Below are 23804 nucleotides of genomic sequence, written 5' to 3'. Positions count from 1 at the left end.
TCAACCTTGGTGAAACAACATCAGTGTGGAATGAACTTGAATTGTAGTTACCACTTTCTGGTGTACTTATCAATGGTGTGATTGGTTTTGCTGAACAAAAGCAATGCAACCCAAAGAGGAAGAAGAGCAAATACACAGTGTTAATTGGCATCCTGACCCTCATCAGCAGCAGTCAAAGGGTTAAAGCACTGGACTTCCAATCTGAAGGTCCTGGTTCAAACCAGTGTTAACACCTGGTAGGATAACATGGAGACTTTTCTGATTTCCCAGGTCAATATATGTGCAGACCTGCTAGTGCGTTAATAAACTTAATATGTATTCACAAGCTCAAGACAAAAAATACAAATGACAAAGATCCTGTTTCCATGTCAGCAATCAGTGGGTATCTGAACATACCCAGCATGCACATGTTTGAAAACAAAGTCTGGCTGTCTGAATAGTAGGTTAAAAGGGTGATACATTTAAAAGGCCTGCATGTACATGCAAGTAAATCTGGGAATCGGCAGCCTACAAATACAGAAAAAAAAAAGAAACAAGTGGGGTGTCAAAATAGAATAAATAATAGGAATTAACGTACAATTTCCAGAGAAGAGAGACCAGATTTTCTTCCCAACTCTGTCAAGCTATCCAGTATCAACTTCTTCACCTCCTGAAACAAGACACAGCAAAATGAATGAGAAAGAAAGGGTAGACTGGTAAACATTTTATTTAATATACACGTAAGAACATCTGACACATACATACAAACACATATAATAATATTCCCAGTGTTATGCATAATACCTACACTTGCATTATAACAACTTGTTTGGAAAGACTATACCTATTATTTATTAATGATGCGATCTCTTTTCTTTATCCACTCATTATAAAGAAGTCTGATCAGTGAAACAATCTATAGTTTTTAGTTTATATTCAAGGAGAATAATGTTGCTGTTTAAGTCACAATACCAGGAAAACTGACAAGAAATTAAAAGCACCATCAGAGAATCTTTCCCCGAACCAACCTGTTTCTGTGCTGAGTGTAATTATTGATAATTCTGAGGGCTGGGTTATTATGCAAGCACATTTTCATTGAACTCCACCTTTTGTAATCCTCTTCATTTCATGCCTATGGGTGAATGAGACTGTGTGGCCAAAATCTAGATGATGAATTTGTCTGTTTCCATACATGAAGAAATGACAAAGCAGGGAAAGTGTGGGTACAAGCTGAGATACTAGCAGACTTAAAGCATAAAAACATAAAGATATGATTTAAATAATGCAATTCCCACAAAAAAGAAGTCATATAAACTGCTTCAGTAGATCCTGAACATATTTCATTACTCACTGTTAGAACTGATTTTTGTCTATCAACCTGCACCATTATTTGATGAAGGCTGCCCATAAAGACCCACATTTCATTATTTATTGTCTGAATAAATTTCTGTTTTGCATTGAATCCATAAAAGTGTCAACCTACTCATGTCTTTATCACAATGTTTTGTCTTGGATAGTCCCCCCAAAAAGCAAATATTTTCTGGACATTCTGCGCAGAGTCTAACCCAACCCATTCAACCACAGGGAGGTTACAGCCTTGGCAGTCTTCCCTGTCATCTTCAAGTGAAAAAACAAAGAAAATACACTGAAACAGACTGTTTTTTGACAAGTGTGAACACAGCTGAAAGTACTGAAAATGTCAGTTCTCTTTGCTTGTGGTTTATGTGTTTGTGGGAACATGCACATCATTTTAATGAAACAAATTTTACCCTAGAGCAATGCTTGGGTACTGGGTTGAGTGAGTTAAGTGAGCTTATTCTAGTTTACTTATTCTAGCTTATTCAAGACTCCATGTTTTAATGTTGACAAATAACCAACACATAAACAGCAAAGTTAGGAAAGTCTGTCAGAAAATGTTATTGTAATAAATCTGTCTACTATACTGTTGTTTCATTTTTTTTTGTCACTCAAATTTTTGAGAAAATGCACGTGTACTGGTTTACCATGGGCAAACACAAACTTAATCAGGATGAGTATATGAACTGTTTAAAGTCAAAATGATAAAAACAATAAACTTCAAGTACACAACACAGATGTACATAGGTAGTTACATACAGGGTTCTTGCACAAGTTTTCGTAGGGGCCATTCAAACTGAGGTGTTCTCTGGCATGTTTGGGCAGGACATCTGGGTCTGGTACAACAATGCCAACCAGACAGGACTGAAAAAGGAAAGCAACAATCCCAGATGATTTTATTCTGCAAAGCCAAGACAGTCTCAACTCACACAACATCTGTCAATGTGTTCACGCAAGTCAATTTCTACAAGACAGTATTATTCACAGGGGACACGAAGTGGAGAAGCTTCATGCTCTAAAAACCTGGCAAAAGGATCAATAATTACAGAACCATGCATCAAACTGAACACAAAGATCCCATAGTCATTTATTGCCAATTAGATAGTGAATTCCCATCTGCTGTGTCTCTGGCTCAACATATGAAGGTGGGGCTCAATCCTTGCATCCTCCATTTTAACCTTCCCCAACAGTAGTCAGGTACCCATTTACACCTGGGTGGAGTGAGGAAAATCAGAATATATTGCCTTTCCTGAGCACACTTCACCATGCCAAAACAGGACACCAGACCATGATCACTGGATCAAAAGTCTAATACCTAACCGATTCTGACACATCGCCTTGAACTGAACATATCTGCACATTTCAGGAATTATACTGATTTAAACTATCAGCCAGGCGCAACACAGTGCGCCAACCATATATGGCTTGGCTCTCCAGAAAGAAGACAGAACAACTATTGGAAGAAGTGCACCAAAGCAACAGTATTCTGTGATGCAAAATGCAGGCCTCTCACATTCATTTTCAAAAGATGCAACAGTCAAATCATCGTCTCTGCTACATGTGCTTTCTTCTGGCACCTAGTGGCAGAACGCAGTTTCAACATCAACACTCACAGCTGTCTGTGTTGTTGACTTTTCAGCAGATTTTTTTTGACTCTTCTTCCATAAACTTGGGTTCAAAATTGTATGAACTAAACAAAATTCATTCCAACACAGCCTTAGCACCCTTTTTATTTTGTTTTTTGAAAGCTCTTGCACAGTATTTTTCAACAAATTCATTTCAATCTGCTTAACTAGTCAGCAAAATGTAAAAGTGAGTCTCTGTGCTTGTGATGTCACAACCTCAAACAAAATGGTGGCCTCTATAACTACTATGCATTGCTTTTTTTTTTTTTTTTAAATAAAGATACACCTTTATTTGCTTTTAAAAATATTGGACAAGTCACCATTACCTAAAATCTATTTATGTAAGCCATAAAGCCAACCCATTTTGTGTCCCCTCTAAGAAAATTATCAAACTGAAGTGAAATTATCATCTTTAATGTGTATGGAAGAAATCCACAGTAATCAGAAAGGAACTGAACTGTTTGTCAAACTGAAAATGAACTGTCTGTCAAATTGAAAATGATCACAACTATCAAATGGTGTTTGTAATGTTTCTTTTCAAATACACGATTTCCTGTAGTGTATATACAAGATTACAAGTTTCCACTCACCTGCAAGCTGTCGCCATGAACATACATTTGGGCGACCAGAGGACACTGTACACACACGTTCTCCACCTTTTCTGGGGCAATGTACTCTCCCTGAAGAAAACAAACACCACCAATAATTTTGTGTACATGCATGTTCAATCAGTTTATGGTTGTTTTCATGCCCTCAGTTTCTCCTGAGGGCCTGCAAGATACAAGGGTTCCCTTTGTGTGTGTTCATCACAAGGGTTTTCCAACACACAATGAAGGCAACCATATGTAATCAACTGCATGTCATCAAATTAATGATACCATCTTAAGTTTTCCTTTGGCATTTTATTCACACTGTTGAATAATTTCAAGGATAATAATGGTCATTACTGTAAAATGAGCTTAGCTAAAGGCAATATGCCAGAATAAAAACTAAAAACAATCTGACAGTTTCAAACAACATACATGCAGTTCTTTTTATTCATTTGTTTAAAAATCAGCTAAAATGTCATGCTCTCTCTATGAATATTCAAGCTCAAAAGTTGAAAACATACCTGAGCAAGTTTGAAGATATTCTTTTTCCTGTCGATTATCTTCAATGAGCCATTCTGAAAGAAAAAGAAAGATGTGCAATAGGTTTGGTTAACACATGTGCACATATATGCTAATTCAACAACTGGCCTCCAAACAAAAGGATCAAGAGTTGTATTCAGAGCTACAAAAACCATAGGATTTGAATAATGTGTGTCTTCTGGCTGTTAACACTAATTAATGCATGGCCTGCCAGAGGGACCAACACTATCCAAAACCTTCAATCAAGAGCAGGTGTGTTTATGATCAGATGTCCGAACAGAATGTGCCTCAGTGGACTGGAAGCATCAGCTTGACAAAGCCACAAGTCAGTCACATCTGTTTACAGCTGTCAACACATAGTCTATGCATTTCATTCAGCAAGCAAAACACAGGTCTCTTTGTGCAAAGGTACCATACACAGTTACAGTCCATCTTTGTTGTGATTTCTGGTTAGGGTAAATTTATCTTTTGAATCTTCTATCTAGTCATGAACTATCAGAACAAAAGTTTGAAATCTTGGCAAATATGCCTGAAGGAAGTATGAAACAAGACTGCCACCAGTCTGCTATTCTGAGAAGGAAAAAAACAGATGCCATGCAGTTCGTGGCACTCTGCTTCACTGAACCACCAACTTTTTCTATCCACAACTGTGACCAATTGTATTAAGTCACTACACTGAGAAGTGCTGCTTCACACAAAGTCAGCCACCACAACAGCAAAGTTCTCACCTCTACCCACTGTCCCACGTCTCCCGTGTGAAGCCAGCCATCAGAATCCAAAGCTTCAGCAGTCTTTTCCGGGTCCTTCAGATAGCCCCGGAACACGTTTGGCCCCTTGATGCAGATCTGCCAGACAAGACAGCCCACAGTGAATCCCAGCCAAATTTTCTTCATCTTAGCACAACCCTACAAGTTTGTATGCATGAAATAAGGTAATAAGATACGGAACCACACAAAATTTCAAAGCGATATCTCAAACAGCAGCAATTGTCACAAAGTGGCAGCAGTAACCAACAGAAACAGTGGGCTGAGGAAGTGTCTAAAAACTAAGTCTCTTCATATCTTTAAATTAAAGATTTGTAAGCTTACAGCATTTGTAAATTCTGATCCAAATCTTAAATAAATAGGTGAAAGGTCCAAACACTTCTCTTTCTCTCTCTCTCTCTCACACACATACAGCTTCCAATCTAAGTTCATACACCGATGTCAGACAGTGAAAGAAAGAAATACTCACTTCTCCTTTGTTTTCTTTGGAATAATAATCCATCTCTGGAATGTCAACAAGCTTGATAGCACAGCAGGTGAGAGGTGGACCCACAGTACCTGTGAAGATAAATAAAAAGAAAAAAAAGTTCAGTAACAGAAATTTGCAATCTGTCAACATTTACAAGCTCAAAATCAATGCACAAACTATGTGTGCTGACTATAGTAATAAACAGACAAGAATGGATGGATAGTGAGACAGGAGAAAATCCACAGAAAGAAACAAACTGGCAGAAGGTGGAGAGAGAGAGATAAGTGACTGATGTTTACAGGACCAAGAAAGCAATAATCAGGACCCAGATAACATTCATGATGGTCCATTGTGGAAAAAAAATCAAGTTCTATCTTACCTCCGATTGAAAGAAACTGTGTGAACTATTTGTCTTCTAACTTTGCCCATAAGACTGTTTCCATTCTCATGAGAAACGAATGATCTTTTCATAACCAGCAAATAAAGAGTTGCTTTTGGCTAAAGATATTTTGAAAGAGATGGATTGATAGAGATGATATCCTAAAAGTACAGAATCAGATGGTTACAGGTGGCTTTCGCATGCAAACACAGACTTGTATATTGATGCGCTAAAAAAAAAAAGCATTAATGGACTTGGAAATTCAATACTGAAAATATTCAGCGATATGTTATGATCCAGCACTCTCTTGGCGCACCATGCAACAAATCTGGGGTAGCAGTACAGAACTATTGCAGGTGAGGTTCAAACCAAGTTGAGGGCAAGGAAAGTAAAAAGTAGAGGAAGGAGAGAAAAGAGGAAGAAACAAAGAAAGCACAATGGAACACAAGAAATGGATAGGGGACACAAGAGTACCCTCTACAGTTTTTAAAGAACAAACCATGGCCAGTGCCATCAGCTCACCTATCGTGGGGTCCCCAACCAGCTGCAAAGCACAGATAGCGTGGCATTCTGTCTGACCGTAGCCCTCTAACACCTGCAAACAGTCACTTTGCTTGTTCACCACTAACAGATCACTACTGCCACACACCTACCAACACTATTTATACTGGAATTGGAAATATACATGAGATTAAAAACTAAAAAAACTAAAAATAACAAAGAAAGAAATTTAAAAAAAACCCAAAAAACCAAAACACACACGCCCACACCAAACAAGAACAAAATAAAATATGAATTAAATCTTTTTTTTTTATAAAACAAAGAAAAAAACAACACACACACACACTTTCAGCAAGTTCAGTTCCTTTAACAATCTTAAAGCAAATGGCACAGTTATATAAACAAAATAAGTTGACAGACTTGCAGTTACTGCTGGCACTGAAGGATTCAGAGCACCAGAACACATTCTCCTATAAGAGACAAAATTTGCTTCAGGCTTCACAGTCACTCTCAAAGTAAAGCTTATGAGGTACAAACAAGTAATCTGACTAGTATATAGTGTGGCCAACGTCAAATAAGCTATCTGACTGCAGGTGATACTTACTGGACACCCCACAATACACCTGAGGAAGCTGAGGACCTTGGGGGAGAGTGGTGCAGAGCCTGTTGTTATCAATCGCACCCGGCCCCCAAGAGCACCCTGAACCGTTTTGAACACAAGCTTGTCCCAGATGCTGTCTTTGCGAATGATTCGTCTGAAAAACCAAATGACCCAAAGTCAGCACACAAAAAATGACCCCAGTCAGAAAAAAAAAAAAAAAAAAAAAAAAAAAAAAAAATCTTTTAATAAAATTTCTGTCTTCTGAGGTGAAATGAAAAAGCCTGAAAATCAATTTCACAATGGGTAGACCACTTTTTTTGGTTTATTTTTTGTAATGTGGAGGACTTGTCACAACGCGCCTTTCCAGGATGGTCAACAAGCCAGTGATAAAGAAAGTTCTGTCCAGTCTGTGTGTTCAGTTCCTCTTCTCTTTCACTCTGCTTATTCCCTTTTTATCCGAACCAAAGTCATCATGAAATGAATGTTCAACATCTACTTTTATGATGTGTGTTCACAGTAACCCTCAGTTTTTGTTCTGTGATCATGAAACATACCTTTGCAGTTCACTCTCTTTGCTTCGGACCGCAATATTGAACAGGAATTTCTTGATCATGCTGCCGCTCACCCCCGCTGTGACCTGGTGAGAAAAAGAACAGTATGACCATGAACATTGCATGTAGCTGGTGAGGAAAAGATCACTATCACCATGAACAATCTATGCAGCTAGTGAGAAATAATACAGCATCACCATAAGCAATCAATGTAGCTGGTGAGAAATTATACACAATCACCATAACCAATCAACGAAGCTGGTAAGAAATAAACAGTATCACCATGAACAATATATGTACAGGAGTGAAGGATGTTTGTTTTATAATAAAACAAGCTAAAGTCTACCGACTGACTTTCAATGAAACTAAAATCTATCAAATGAAATATGTCTTTGAATTAGGAAATAATTTTACAGACCGTTTAAAGCCTTCAATGCTTTGGTGTAAAAGCAGTGCGCTGTATGAAACAAACGTTGACATATTTCATCTATCAGAGGTACATCCACTTGTAGCATATAGCATACGTAAAGTGTCTCAATTTTAACGCTCAGCTCCCTGAATCGCCCAATATGGCCTGCCGGAAGTGCCCTATTCATCCCTGAACAGCCCAGCATGGCCCACTTGACACAGTGTTTATTTACTTTAACTTTCGCTTTTAGCAATCCCATAATGCACCTAGACAGGAAGCACGTTTATTACTTCCTTCCATTCCTGCCATTTTGGTGTTTGAAGCAAGTGGATCAGTTCAGAAGTTCTGAGCTAAGAATTTTTTAAGTTGATAGGTTTTTTTTTTAAAAAGATGGATGAGAATGACTGATTAGACATGCGTTCAATCATAGGCAACTGTCATAATGAGGTATCTTTATTTGCAGCTGAGTATTTAGAGCATGAAAAAGCGAGCACACACACACACACACACAACAGATCACTCTGTGAGAGTAAGTTTTCATTATCTTTGATGCACACACAGCTTGCGACTTTTTCCAAAACACACTGGATTTTTTTAAATTTTTTTTTAAACATTCTTCACAACTAAAGAGTTCCCAATTTACTGTATGTAAAACTATGATGTTGCCTGCACATCCTGAGCTGTCTTTTCCAACAAAAGAAATAAAGCCTTATTTTATATGATTTTTGAATCACTTGTATAAACAAAGTGAGTCTATGTTTTAACCTGGTGTTCGGTTGTCTGTGTGTGTGTGTGTGTGTGTGGTAAACTTTAACATTGCCATTTCCTCTGGAAATACTTTGTCTGCCAATACCAAAATTGGATGAAACAGAGCATGAAAAAAAATCTTCACAGTCATACCAATAACAGGTTGTGAGTATCACAAATTAAGCCACATTTCCAAATCATTAACAGCTTATTTTGTTGAGATGTGTTCCGAAATCCAAAAATTCTAAAAACCGCTTTCCACTGAGTTTGGTCGACAAGAGGGAAGGTTGTGTTCCAAGATGACATGACCTCATGTTTCACGTTCACAATCAAAGGAAAGAAACACAAATTCTGGACAGAACACTTACAGTGAAACTAACTGCACCATCGATGTGTTTACTGCAAAAAAATATTCTAAAGTGGACACTGAATTAACTGGAATGAATATAAAAGAAAAATTGAATCGATCATTTCTTTCAGCCTGTTGTAGACTGGTTTGTGCAGATCTAGAGATCTACAATGTGTTGCGATGTACTAGAAGGAGATGACAACAACGTGTCCTTTACCGCCGAAATAAAAGAATAATTGAGATATAATAAAACACACAAAAAACATGATTTAAACGGCATTATTATGTCCACTACAACCACATCTATTTATCGCACAAAGAAGAAAACGTCAACATTGCTTTAATTTCTAAATTTAGTTATTTGACATCAGATGTGCCACAGACTTGGGGATTAGCCTGCTTGCATCGAAACCGAACAAGCGTGGTTCGATCCCACTTGCACGCCTTATTTTTTTCTCCTCCCAAGTTTATTTTATATATCATATTTAATACAGAGCACTTTTCAATGATTTTTTATATCTTTTTTTTTCTCCTCATGATTCCTTTACTGGATAAAGTGCGAAGCACAAGTGAGTCTTGAAGGCTTTGGCTCTTGTTTTTGTTTGGTATGTGCGGGTTCAGTGAAGAGTTATTTCCCTTCACACAGGTTTTAGAAGTTGCCTTGGGATTTTTCTATCAGGGGGCAGAGGGTTAAGGGTTTGTTTCTTTAACGAAAACAACAGAATATTCTTGCAGACAAATCAAATCCACATGACCTGTTACTGATGTTAAAGATAACAACAAAGGTAAACTACATTCACCCCAGACACGTGACTCTGATAGTAGGTTCTTCACAGTGGTGGAACTGATCACTTCCAGACAAGGTGCATAAGTACACATATTCATAAATCCATTTTCTTCACCTTGTCATAGAATCTGTTGAGCAAGCGGGGCACGCAAGGGAAGAGTGTTGGCTGCAGCTCTTTGATGTCGTCCATCAGCTTGCGCACATCCCCTTGGAAAAAACCAATCTGAGCTCCACACATGTAAACTACTCCCTGCACACACACACACACAAAGTAAAACATTACACATCGTGTTGTTTACTGCTCAGCTAACCACAGTGTTGATATCAGAGCAAGAGAAAAATGCTTATTACTTTCTTCAAAACACAAGTGAAATGAACAGAACAACATAAAAAATATGCTTATTGCAAACATGTACTTGTAAGGCTAAAACACAAAATAACAAACCTCAAACAACTTACATGTAAAAGTCGCTCATACGAGTGTGCTAGAGGCAGGTACGAAATCATGACATCATCAGGTGTCACCTCAGGGTTACTTGCCAGCTGGAACAATATTCAACATACAAAAATGTGTAAGTTACCTACTACATCAAAGAATCGATCATGAGTTTTTCAGTGCTGAATTTATCCGACCTGGGTCATTTCGTACTCTGCATGGCTGATATTCAAATATATAAAAATACTAAAAACAAACATTTCCAACCTGATCTCAAGTAAAATCAGGGTGATTTTGCAATTTTGACAGATTCATTCATGGTTCTAAAATAATTAAAGTGTTGAAAATGAAGGTTATTTCAAATACACACATGCTTCCTAAAAATTAATTTGCTTTATATTTTTCATCTGTAATATCAGTGTAATGGGGAAAAAGTTATGGATTATTATTATATAAATCACTGTGTAAAAGTGAACGTTTGTAACAAAGCACACTGTCAACTAACTGACCACTTGATGCAGTGCAGATGATGATGTAGCTACAGATCCTCTGTGAGTTAACATCGCCCCCTTAGGTATTCCTGCAACAACAAAAAAGTGTGAAACGTTTCTTTTCATATTTCAGGCCAAAGGTCAGACTATCATATTTCATTGTGTTTATTCACCGCTATAAAACCTGACATCAAAAAAGGTACCTTGATGCTCTATCAGATACAGGAATACGTTTCAGGCATTGGAGTACATAATGAAAAATTTCTCAGGCATTGCTGCAACATGTGATAAAATAGACGCAGTAAATATAACATTCCAATCACAAAACACCACCAGCATGTAACTTTTAATCCTTAAAAAATAATTGTGCAAAATGCATGATCATTTTGAAAGGTAAAACATGTGACTACCATTGCCGATGTAAAATAGTAAATAAACACAACACACAAACTGATGCACACAGTGTATTAGGAAAGTGTGTACCTGTGGTCCCACTGGTGTAACAGATGATGCACACATCATCAGGTTTTGCTGGCTGAAAACAAGAGTTACTGAATTATGTCAATTTTACATAAGAGTGATATAAAAAAGAAAGAAAGAAAAAAGAAACACATCTTCAGACTTATGACATATGAGTACACATTATTAGCACGCTCAGAATGTGACATGGGCTAATTTGCCTTAAAATCATTGTGAGCACAGTCATGGCAAAACACCCACCACTACAATTCATTCTGAGGGAACATCAAAGCTGTCTCACCACAAAAAGCTGATACGATAACTCTGATATTTGTATGAAACATGCAACATTTCCAAAAGTAGTTATAAATCCAAATGCCTGAAAGTTTTAAAGAATCAGCAAAGCTCAAGCTGTCTCCAGTCTGAATTCTCTAGAGCAAAGGTGCCCTAACGAAGTGAACTTCAGTCATCAAAATAAATGTTTGTACAATCTAAATGCTATTCAAGGACTGGAAAACAGGCAGCCTAACTGAGCAGTCAAAGATTACTAACATATGAACATACACCTATCTCTCTTCCATATGCATAAATATCACTGTCTATATGAGACATACAACAACAACAACAAAAAAAAAAAAGGTGACAGCAACAATTACTTACATTTATCTTGGCTGGGTTTTCTTGGCCCAGTTTCTGAAACACAGAAGTGCCACACACATCAGCTGTCTGCTTTACCATGTTATAACACCAAGCTGAAAACCACCATCATCACACAACATACCAACCAACAGATCTCTAGAAGTGATGTACATTTGAAACAGGTACACTACAGAGAAAGTACCAAAATAAAACTTTTTTTCCTAACCCTATTTGTGGGGGTTAACAGTTCTTGTAAAACTGCTATACAGCACATTCAAATAATTATCATTACCCAAGAAATCATGTAAATAATCACATTTAAAAATACACCTTTCTCCATAAGTGATCCCACTGACTCTCTCTTAACAAAATGCTTAGCAAGGCCAGCAGTTTCTTTTTTTCCACCAAACTGTCTTCACAGCAAAAATGCTTCTAACGACACACACATGTACACTAAAGAAAAATATTGTCAAAAGTCTCAAAGACACGATTTTCTGGTGCACAAGGCTTTGAACATATCTGGGCATTTTGCTAGACACATGTTGGCAACAAGTGCAAACTTTACTGTTAATATTTTTTAAAAACAAAGGGAAGAAAAAGGAAGGAGAAAGGAAAGATTTAGAAAATAAAACTAATAAAAGAATAAGGAATGGGAAGAAGATAATGCTCATATATTGGTGGTCATCATACTATTGCTCACAGGTGTGCTCCTTTTTACCATGTATCATGGAAGATATTTTCACTCCCTATTCTCCTTGAGTCTTTGTAAGCATAAACTGTTATGTGTATTGGTATGTGTGGGAGGTAGGGGAGGAAGGGGGTGTATGGATGTGTGCGGATACAAGGATGTGTGTGTGGTGGGGAGGCGGGGTATGCAAAATATAAAAGTCCCTTGCAACAAATGAACGATATAACTTACGTGAAGTAATCTTGTCAATGCTTAAGTATACTCTTTGAAGTAACTACTGTATAATGCTTCGCAAGTTTTTTTGATGGAAACCAATTATGTAGTTATTTTTGTTATTGTTTTTTCCACTTTCTGTGATTGTGGTGATCTTTTGTGGAATTTGGATACATGTGTTTTCTGGACAAATATAACCTTCACTGCAACTTATGCATGGGGGAAAAATCAGCTGACAGCAAATGTACTATTTTCATAGCATACAAATGATATGATACATGATATGCCGATCGGTAAGGCTGTTCTGCCTACGTCTGATCTTGATCTCTCTCAGTCTGCTATTTCTTTTCAAAATGACCCACCTCTAAGTCACTGAACTGCATCAGCTTGATGCCAGCCTGGTCTGCCTGTGTGCGACTTTCCCCATCAATGTCCTCCATCACCACAATGGTCTTCAGACCCGGTGTTGCACTCTTTCTCTTCAGAAGGTTCTTTACTTTTGTGTTGACGTCGCAGATGACTATGCTGATTTCCGCTGTCAACACAACCATGTCATTGATCACACACAGGTGACAAGGACTGAAACTTGTGCCAAATATGTTATTTTACCTAGATGAGGGAAAAAAACTAAACAAAAAAATAAAAAAACAAGAAACCCCGAACGAAACAAACAACTACATTATGATAGCAAATGATATTCTCAAAGTATATGAATGTTAATATATATTTTTATATGAATGTCCAAGACAAGTTTTCCAAGATAGCACATGCTTAGGCACATCAAATAAAACATTAATTCTTTAAAAAAACAAAAAAACAATTAATATATCAATATGAAGCTGGTAAAGAAAATATGAAGTACAAACTATTGTTCAGTTACTGACCATAAGGAAACTTATCTATTCTAAACACAGAAACAGAAACAATACATTCTGTGTGTGTTTATTGTTTGGGTTTGAAATGACACTGGTATCATGCAGAGATTGTGCAATATGGTTACGAGAAACTGAATCCAGAGCCCACCTTGGTTAATGATGTGGTTGCAAGCTTCAGCACCCAGTGTGTCATACAGGGGCACCCCTACCATGGAGTAGGTCCACAGTCCACAGTCTGTGATCACGTACTGAAACAGTCAGACTGAAACATGCACCTCAGTCACTCACCCTCCCACAATCAAACACTGCAGACCGTACCATTCCTCCTACACAGCTCAACTTGGAATTGAGCAAGAAACAAAACATCAGAACGTTCTGCTTGGAAGTGATTTTGATCACATCACAGATTTATGCCCTGAAAATGTGGTGTTGGTAACCTTCAATACATCATTCCTATCCTTCTCTCTCCACTCCAGCAATTATCGAGTAATGTGGCTTTCCACTAACAATGTATGCTGATGAGACAGGTCAATATGCATCTAATTGGGAAAGCTGAAGGTGTGGTTTATCAACAATAAGATCAGGTCTTCTTCAGTGCAGTTCCTTGCACAATGAAGAATCCCTGCTCAATAAGCAAGGTCACAATGCTATACAATAAAATATGGAGAACAATATAAATGAAAAGTAGCATTTTAAAAAACAAACCAAAAAACAATACTATAGACATAATAACACACCATGTTCTAGTACCAACCTCTGGTCTGTTTTGTGAATAGACCCCAATATGTGTGGCATTTGAAGGTGACAGTCCAAGTGCAATAAGTCCTGCTCCCACATTCTGTCCTCTCTCCAGTACCTAAAAGACAGTGTTTATTGTTTAAATGCTGTTTGTTTGTTTGTTTTTTTTTGGGGGGGGGGGGTGACGGCCAGGGGAGGGGGGGAGTGTGTGTGTGTGTGTGTGGGGGGGGGGGGGGGGGGGGGGGATTAAATTAAAAAACAAAAAAAATCTACCGTTCAACTTGCAATTATAATGTGCGAGTCAGAATGTGTGCGTGTGTGTGTGTGTGTGTGTGTGTGTGTGTGTGTGTGTGTGTGTGTGTATCACTGTATGTGTGTGTGTGTGTGTGTGTGTGTGTGTGTGTGTGTGTGTGTGTGTGTGTGTGTGTGTGTGTGTGTGTGTGTGTGTGTGTGTGTGTGTGTGTGTGTGTGTGTGTGTGTGTGTGTGTGTGTGTGTGTGTGTGTGTGTGTGTGTGTGTGTGTGTGTGTGTGTGTGCATGTGCATGTGCGTGCATGTACATGTGTGTGCGAGTGTGCGTGTGTCAGTGTGCTTGCACGTGTGTGTGTTTATATTTGTACATGCAGGCATTCATATCTACAGAACAGACAATATACAAAAATCATAAAAGCTTGTAAAAGGGGAAACAGAGAGAAACTGAAATCGCATTTTCTTTCAACGAGAACAATTATTATCAGAAGTCATACATGTGATAAATAAATTTTGTCTTTATTCATTCATGTTTACTCTTGGAAGCTATATCATAATTTGATTACATCAGTCTATTCAGTTCTCTCTCTCTTATTTTTATTTTTATTTTTAATGATTCACAGAAATATAACGTTCTGCATTCTGACTTTTAAGTCATTAAACATAACAATTTCAATGAACACTACCCACCTTCCCATAGGTAATCCAGCGGAAAGGTTCTTTGGCAGAGGGTTTGTAACCAAGGAAATTTCCATTGCCTGTACACAAGCAATGACAAGCATGGAGACAAATGTCACCAGAAATATAACTGTGTGTAACTTGCTCTAAAATGACCACTAGCATGTGGGTGAAAGTGTATACATGCACTAAATTTCATTTTCTATCATTTTCAGTATTTGAGTTTTTTAAACAATGAAAACAAAAGAAAAAAGTATTTATGAATTATATAGCACTAAATCCTGTGCAGAGACAAATCAAAGAACTTTGACACCAGTCAGTCACACACATGCATAACTCTAAACTGGGGAAAAACTAAAAACAAGGAAGAGGCAGGGGAACAAGGCTATCTTGGGAATTGGTAGGTTTTAAGGCCAGACTTGAAAGAGCTGACTGTGAAGACCTGACGAAGTGAAAGACTTTCAAAGAGGGAGCTCATTCCAAAAGCAAAGTCCAAAGACAGAGAAAGAGCAGCAGCCAACAATGGAGTATTTAAATCTGGGTATGCGTAAACAGAGCAGATCTGAAGCTGATTGTAGAGAGCTAGATGGGGAGTAGAGGTGAAGGCAGCCACAGAGATAGGAAGGGGCAGATATGGTAAGACATTTATAAAGAGTGCTGATCTTGTCATTTATTCTACGTGAGATAGGGAGCCAATGGGGATGTTTCAAAAAGAGAAGTGATGTGCTCAGATCTTTTCTTTCACAAACATCAAACGTTTCAAAAGTTCTGCTGGTAGTTATTTCAATAAATTCAAACAAACCACAGTAACTTTAGAGCATTCCATTACCATTTCTGTAATTGTGTATACCAACATTATCACAAAAGGAAGAAGAAAAGTACACAACTATAGTGCATGTCACAGCGTGCATTTGTGTGCATGTCTATGCCTGTGAGAGAGACAGAGTGAGAGAGAAAGAGACACACACACTCACGCACACACACACACAAACAGAAAGGAAGAGAAAATGAAGACCTACCCCTCCCATCCCCTCATCCCGCATCTCCGCACAAACACAGATAAAGGCAGTTGAAGGACAAATACAGGTTAACTCACAAATCTACCTCCTAAAGAGTGAGACATATTTGCAGCCCGCTACCTGACATCATTATCCTGATCATGCACGAAACAACAAATGATAAAAGAAGTCAATTATAACGTCTGTGCAGCTTTATGGGACCAGAACCGAAGTTCGCATTTCATCTTTCACCTCACTTGATCCATGTAAGCAAAAACATCTAGCTAATCACAGACATGTGAGAGATATGGTGCTATTTGTTGTGAAGCTTTAATATGCCCTTCTTTCAAAACGATGGACAAATTTAAGCCAAGGAAAAATCACAAATATCTTTGACAATGAAATATCCGAGCCTTCTGTACTCCCAACTGAATTTTTTTTAAATGTAAAAGTACTCTTCTGACTGCTTCGAAATTTAAGTTATCAAATTGTCACTTATCATAGGTAACCTTTATGATAAAGGCTGGTTTACTTTCTGGACGTACGATCATGGTGACATTGCAAGAAGTAAACACACTGAACACAGCCAACAATGCATGAACTCTCTTTTCTTTTTTTCAATCACACTACATGACTAACGTTTCCCCAATGTCAACAAGATCAGGGTCAGGGACAAAGATACCTTACTTCATATAAAGTGGAAGAACTGAATACAATAATGATAGTGAACTTTTTTTCTTTTTTTAAGTAGTCAAACAGACACTGTCCCAGCCAAATCCTCAATAGGTACACCTGTACTGGATATAACACAATAACAAACTGAAGGCCAAATGTACAGATACACTTACTTAATAAGGAAATGAGAATGTTTAACTTTTCTTATTACAATCAGACACTTTCAAGAACCCAAGAGACTACATCACAGAAAACTGAAAAATAATCAATCAATGGGATGTGATCATACCTCTTTTAATCAACTGTCTTGTGTATTTTTCCCATCTTACACGTATCTACTCCACAAGTACATGTGGACGACAAAATATATGGTCCACTTCAATAAACTTCGAATCATCGAAATGTGGATATACCGATCTGTTATCAAAAGACTTCCAGTTTTCTTCAGATTCTGAACATTTTTGACTGGACAACAAAGCAGCATATTCATGCTTCCACTAGCGTTAGTGACCAGTCCAGTAGAGAAAGCAATTTTTACACAGAAAGCTGGAGAATAGTTAAAACTAAAAGTGTGAAATAGTGAGATAACTCATATACCTGGTCTGCAAGGGAAGTCAGTGTTGAAGTTATTTTGCACATGTGGAGCAGAATGAATTAAAACCAAAAACAAACCAAAACTTGGACCAGCAACTCTGCAAAGTCAACATTTAACAGGTACAGCTTTAACCAACAAAGAAGTGACTAAAACTCAATGAACTATTCACCAAGAAAGCTGCAGTTGACCACATGATCAGACTACAGCTTGTAATTACTGGGGTCAGACTGATAGATTTTTGTATATATATTTTTGTATAAATGTGTGTACAAGTAAGTTTGCAGCCCTGGTCCTGGAGCCGTCCATGTAAAGTAATGGAGAGAGAGAGAGAGAGAGAGAGAGAGAGAGAGAGAGAGAGAGAGAGAGAAAACAACAACAAAAAAACCCCCACACACATGTAAAAGTACTTATATAGAAATCTGTATAATGCAGAAGCACTCCCACCCATGAAATTTGCTTTTTGGCTCTAAATGACAAGCAGTGTTGCGACTTCATGTTGATAATGCAAAGGCACACTCTTAAATGTATCACTGACCTCCAACAACAAAAACAAATAAAAAAACACACACCAGTATCATTTGACACAGTAGGAATACATGCCACCAATCAGGCCTCAACATTAAGCCTCTAAGGCTTAGCCTCAACGAAGGTATGTCAAAAAAATATACACATTGCAAATCTGTGTGAGACTGTCAAGACTAACTGGAGGCTTTGCTTGGGTCTATGTTCAATAGTATATCACTAAATGGTATGTTTTTGTGTTGTTGTACATGAAACATTTTATGAAAGTAAAATTGGTTATCAATATCAGTCTTTGGTTAAACTTCCTGAAATTCCCTCACCTTCATAGAGATATAACTTCTTTCCAAATTCCTAACTTTTCCTCAAACTAAGAGGTCAATCATGTGATGATGAATTGTGAAGCATCATGTTGCTGACCTACCTGAGACACGAGCTCCTCTCTTGATGGCTTCATAGAGGGTGTGCACATCCTCATACATGGTCTCCATAAGCTTGCCATCAGCACAAAGGCCTGACACCCGTGATCCATCTTTTTGCTAGGAAAAACACACAAAATATTTGAAAATGATTACAAAATAAATAATAAACATGTAAACTGCAAATAAATGCACAAGAAGCAGTTATCAAATGAACAGATAAAGACTGGAGTAAATCAACAGAAGAAATAAACAAGAACTTTTTTTGTGACATCTATCTGAAGTCATGCATCTGGAATATCTGTTTCAATTATCACTTTTTCTTTATGACAAAATACAGTATAATTATGCAAGCAAACTTGCATCTACAAAAACATCTACAAACAAAAAATATAAAACAGTGTTAAAATTTATAAGAGATTCTTGTACCCTGAACAAACTCATGCACACTGGGAAATTGTGAGCTCAGGCAAAAAGCAAGGAATCAGATGACTTTTCTCTCTAAAACACTCACACAGCCATCAATTCAAAACTTAGTCTTTATACCTGACAAAAAGACCCACGCTACCCCCAAAAAAGATGCCATTATAAGATGTTCTCTCCTTCTCACTGAGAGAGAGAGAGAGAGAGAGAGAGAGAGAGAGAGAGAGAGAGAGAGAGAGAACAAGAACAAGAACAAAACTTTAATCTCCAGGCCTCCGGCCCCTAGAAAGAGGTCAAAAGTACACAATATGGTGATCACTCAACCACAACAAAATGTAAAATACGTACTAACTTAACCTGTAGAACAAAAGTGCTTCTCGTGCATTGTAAATTAATTCTAACTTTCATCATTGTTGTCACAGAATTCCTGTCGTATCTTCAAGGCATTAAATATATAAACGCATATAGTTTACGAATATTGTAAACAGAACCATTCTTCATCAAGTGAGTGAGTGAGAGAGAGAGAGAGAGAGAGAGAGAGAGAGAGAGAAGACAAAATTCTTTATTTCCAAGGATAATTGATGAGCACATGAGAGAAGGGTTGGAGAAGAGGGGAAAAGGTAAATAACTGTGGGGCAGAGAGAAACAGAGAGACACAAGGAGAGAGAGAGAGAGAGAGAGAGAGAGAGAGAGAGATGTTAGCCTGTATGTGCATGCACTCAAGTACCATACACATACAAATGTTTAAAAAGAAAAGAAAAAGCTGCTATGCAAGCCTACTGTCTGGGGAGCAAAAAACACTCCAAAAAAACCCACAAAAAACTGCCACTATGACTGGTACAGTGGTAGTTTGAGAGACCAATGCATGCTGACTATCAGCTTGTGTATCAATCATTATAACCTGGAGTGACCTAGTTTAATAATGTTCACTGGGGCAGGAACGAAGGGCACAACAGCCTGCCAATGACCTCGGGGTGTATTTTGAGCTGTGTGCCCTGCCCAGGTAAGAGTCCCTGAGTCCAAAGGTCTTTCTGGGTATAATCCAAAGGTCTTACACTTACAGTTCACCCAGCCACACAGGCCCACAAGATACACTGCAGTTAAGAGGCTGAGTCGGTGGGTACAAAGGTTTTTCCACACCTGGCCCAGGGCATGCTGGCAATGCAACTTTGGACCCATCACACAGCCTTCATCAACAGACTTTATAGAAGCTCTGGCTCATTTGCACTGTTAATGTGTGCACATGATGTGTGTGTGTGTGTGTGTGTGTGTGTGTGTGAGAGAGAGTTCGTGTGTGATTGTGTGTGTGTGTGTGTGTGTGTGTGTGTGTGTGTATCATCTATGGCAGTACTTTATCTCCAGCCTGGTGCGTGAATGTTAAGTGTGTATGAACTGAAGTTCTATACATGAGAATCTAAACAAAAATGAAATGATACAAATCTTTATTACACGAGGGTAGTGGAGTTAAGCACACCTGCTTTTTTTTTTTTACATCCAGCCCCAAAGTGCTAAACAAACAAGTAACGAAGCCTCCTCACCCCCCCCCCCCCCACACACACACACACACTCTGAAAACAAAAAAAGAGAGATACATTTGAAAAGAAAAGAACAAGCTGTAAATCAATAAATGAAAGCAAGGACATGACCAATTTCTTTACATTGGAAGATGTCACATGAGAGGGACAGAGGGAAGAGTAGGGAGAAAGATGGAGGAAAAGGGAGGGAGGGGTGGGAGAGAGAGAACTCGCTGAACCCTGATATCTTTAATGTCAATAGTTTTACAGCCTTATGACATGGGGGTACAAGTAACAACATGAAACAACAGGAACAAGAGAGAGAGAGAGAGCGAGAGTGCGGGGGGATGGGTCCTGACTGCTGGTGGGTGAGGGAAGGGCTACAACATGGAAAGTCTGGGCAGTAGCTCTTTCATCTCAATATTCTTGACTACCACCATCTAACACGCCTATGCTTCCAAAGATTGTTAAAAACAGAAAACTGGCTGACATTCAATGTTATTATCTTTGATAATAAAAATATTATCTGATCTGATCCCAGGAAAACAGACAAATCTGATCCAAGGAAAGTGAATTCTGACAACTAAATCACGTGGGCAGTATACAGTAGTTTTTTTTCTGACCTGTCTGATTAAGTCTGACCAGCACAGCATTTGTATCTAGGGGCTTAAACAGCTCTGTGCACTGTACTAATCAATGCTGATGTGCAACAGCTGTCTCAAGCTACTGAACACCAACATGACCCAGAATAGGTTATCAATTTAACTTGGCTACAAGTAGGAGTGTAAAGCCCTGAAGACGAATAAAACAAGAACTATTTCACACAGAGCCAGTAAATCCTACAATGGGATTAGTTCGCCGATTACAGGGCACCAAAAATACAGCACTGCTTGGAGGTGCATCCCTGTTAACAGGGCATGTTTTGACAGGCACTCATTCGTGTGTCAAGTTTGATAAACTATAGACAACAGATCATGATTCTGTCATGCACATAAGCTTTTGACATGTGTAACCAGCACAAACGGTGTTACTCCTGGAAAAGATTATGACAAAATGGGTTGGGTTTTTTTCCCAGTTTTACGTGTTATTGGGCTTACACTGTTTCACATAACTGTTAGCAAGAAAAACTAATACACCAAAAGCAACCAGTAAAAAAAAGAAATTTATCAAAATTTACCAATATCTTAACTTTTTAACATTCATGTGATTTACCTTGTAAAAGTGTGTTATAAATTTCTGGTTGGCTGTACAATAATCCTGAATAATGTCATGGTTTAATCAACAATAGAAGTACTTCAGATGAAGAAGAGGAAAAATGAAAAAGAAGACACATCTTTCAGAAACTGTGGAGAACACAGTCACTGAACTTTGCACACTGCCCTTCAAAAATAGATTATTGTCATATAATATTTATATATATCCTATATTTCAACTACAGTAGCAGGGAAGTAAATTGTTTTAAGTCCAGGTTTCATCCGGGGGAAAACTACACATGCCACATCACATGTTTGAACTTTGAGCTATTGGGGCAAAATGTGGACCAGGCTTTCTCAATGTCCAACACTAAAATCTTACTTGGATGCAAGGCCTGACCAGCATATTCACTATACCTAAAGAGTAATCCAATCATTTGCTCTGTCCCCTACAGGGGACGAGCTTTGGCCTCATACTTGGCAGAATAAGGTGCTGCATAATTAAATGGACCAGTCAACATCACATGTTCATGTTGTAAACATGTTCATGTTTTAACACAAGCTTGAAAACGAGTCGCAAAAACCATTGCAATACCACGCAGTCCAGAGTGCAAATTATGGATAGTCAACAGAACCATGTGAAACACAATTAAAATGATCACAAACCAACACATTCAGTCCAAGTTCCAGTTACCTTGCTGGACTGCTGTAAAACAGTGTGAAGAGCAGCTACATCATAGGTCCTTCGTGTGGACTTGACACAGCCCATGGCCAGTCACAAGTTCCCACCAAAACACTATGGCTTTGCTCACTTTCAATGTCTACTTTCTTTCACCTGTACAAGCTGCAGTTGTACCCCACCAATCATATACTTTCTAAGACTTGGTTAACTAACTTTCATCAAAAGATAAATGGGTATGCTGTTGGTTTCTTCCTTCTCTTTTTCGCATAAACTCAAACATGATATATGTCTGTTACCTCTGCTACTTTCTCAGATCTGTGACTGACTCTGCTATCGTGCTGGCCAAGCAAGTGCTCTCACCAAGGAAAACAAATTATTTATTCAGCGCCTATTGTCTGTGTATTGATCTACCCTCCTGTCACAGTGCCTGCATTCACCACCTCTACCTGAAACCTAAAAATAACAACTTGTGCTCCACCCGATGAATGTTGCCAATCAATGGTAAGCTCCATAAAAAACATCAAATGCCTTCAATAATGTGGCAACCAGCTGGAAGAATTTTTCCAGGTATGCAGACCACCATTTATAATATATAGAGAGCACTGTTGTGTGCGTGCACATGTGTGCTGCACATACTGTGTGTGTGTGTGTGTGTACACATGCGTGGGTGTGTCAAAATATCAATGTGTGTGACATTGAGCATGCAGATGTGTATATAGTCTGCTGTTCAAGCTTGTTCTTGTTGCTTACAGTCCAGCTGACCGCAGAGGGCCATATCAGACTGTCTAACCATACAAATGCTCAAATGTGTCAACACAAAACTGTCACATCTACAAAACAAAACAAAAACCCACCGAGACAAACCCACAAAACTGTTGTTCAGGCAATTGACTACTCAATGTGTGTGTGTGTGTGTGTGTGTTCATGTGGGTTGCACTGTGAACACACAAATTAACTGTGGAAATCTTTATGCACTTTGACTTTGTTCAAATCACGTTCATTTTTGTCTTTCTGTGTGTTCATGTGGGTTGCACTGTGAACACACAAATTAACTGTGGAAATCTTTATGCACTTTGACTTTGTTCAAATCACGTTCATTTTTCTTTTGTCTTTCTGTGTCTCTGTGATCTCTCTCATTCACTACTGTTCTTTCTCTCCCCATCCCCTCTCTCTCTCTCCTTTCTTAAAAAAGCAGCACTTTATGATCTTGAACTAACTTAATAAGGCAAAGGCATAGAAGAGTACATTATCATAGGTTGATCATTTTTGGAAGCTTTTGTCAAGTTGAGACTTCCCAGTTCACTAATGAAAGGTCACAGGTGATGTGCAAGAAATATATGTTGAGTCCATTTTCTATAGATCTTCAAGTTCAAGTTTATTCACAGTACATACTTAACATCTCGATTTCGAAGATAATCAGATCAATCAAACTAGTTCTGGAGATTAGCACCTCCAAGAGTGTGCCTGAAAAAGTGTAATGGCTGTATACATTACATGTCAAGTTTTATAAAAGTTTGTGAAAAGATTTAATTAGATTTGTTAAAACTAAAAGGTTTAATTAAATTCAAAGAAATAACTTTGGATATGAAAACTGTTTACTTGTCCATACTCCATATGGTCTTAACTAAGGTTTAGTCCAACTGATTTTAAGACAATTTCAAATGTTCTAACACAA

At 38.1% G+C, this 23804-nt stretch overlaps 1 protein-coding gene across 1 annotated transcript in view; it reads right to left on the bottom strand.

Moving 5' to 3' along the window:
- LOC143279784 (long-chain-fatty-acid--CoA ligase 5-like) overlaps positions 1-23804 on the bottom strand; it is a 36439-nt gene that overhangs the window by 7449 nt on the left and 5186 nt on the right. The window contains exons 3-21 of the mRNA XM_076583944.1: positions 18323-18437; positions 15124-15191; positions 14203-14304; positions 13597-13696; positions 12936-13108; positions 11694-11726; positions 11058-11109; positions 10593-10663; positions 10107-10190; positions 9763-9897; positions 7359-7441; positions 6808-6958; positions 6225-6297; positions 5324-5412; positions 4819-4935; positions 4072-4125; positions 3551-3640; positions 2095-2199; positions 578-649 (exon numbers count right to left, since the gene is read on the bottom strand). Coding sequence (XP_076440059.1) covers positions 578-649; positions 2095-2199; positions 3551-3640; positions 4072-4125; positions 4819-4935; positions 5324-5412; positions 6225-6297; positions 6808-6958; positions 7359-7441; positions 9763-9897; positions 10107-10190; positions 10593-10663; positions 11058-11109; positions 11694-11726; positions 12936-13108; positions 13597-13696; positions 14203-14304; positions 15124-15191; positions 18323-18437 — 1767 coding nt within the window. The remainder of the gene's footprint in view (positions 1-577; positions 650-2094; positions 2200-3550; positions 3641-4071; positions 4126-4818; positions 4936-5323; positions 5413-6224; positions 6298-6807; positions 6959-7358; positions 7442-9762; positions 9898-10106; positions 10191-10592; positions 10664-11057; positions 11110-11693; positions 11727-12935; positions 13109-13596; positions 13697-14202; positions 14305-15123; positions 15192-18322; positions 18438-23804) is intronic.

The sequence above is a fragment of the Babylonia areolata genome, chromosome 1, assembly GCF_041734735.1.
Source record: "Babylonia areolata isolate BAREFJ2019XMU chromosome 1, ASM4173473v1, whole genome shotgun sequence".
In the NCBI taxonomy this organism is placed as follows: Eukaryota; Metazoa; Mollusca; class Gastropoda; order Neogastropoda; family Buccinidae; genus Babylonia; species Babylonia areolata.
The sequence above is the reverse complement of the archived record's forward strand: the minus strand, read 5'-3'. Positions and strand labels throughout refer to the sequence as shown.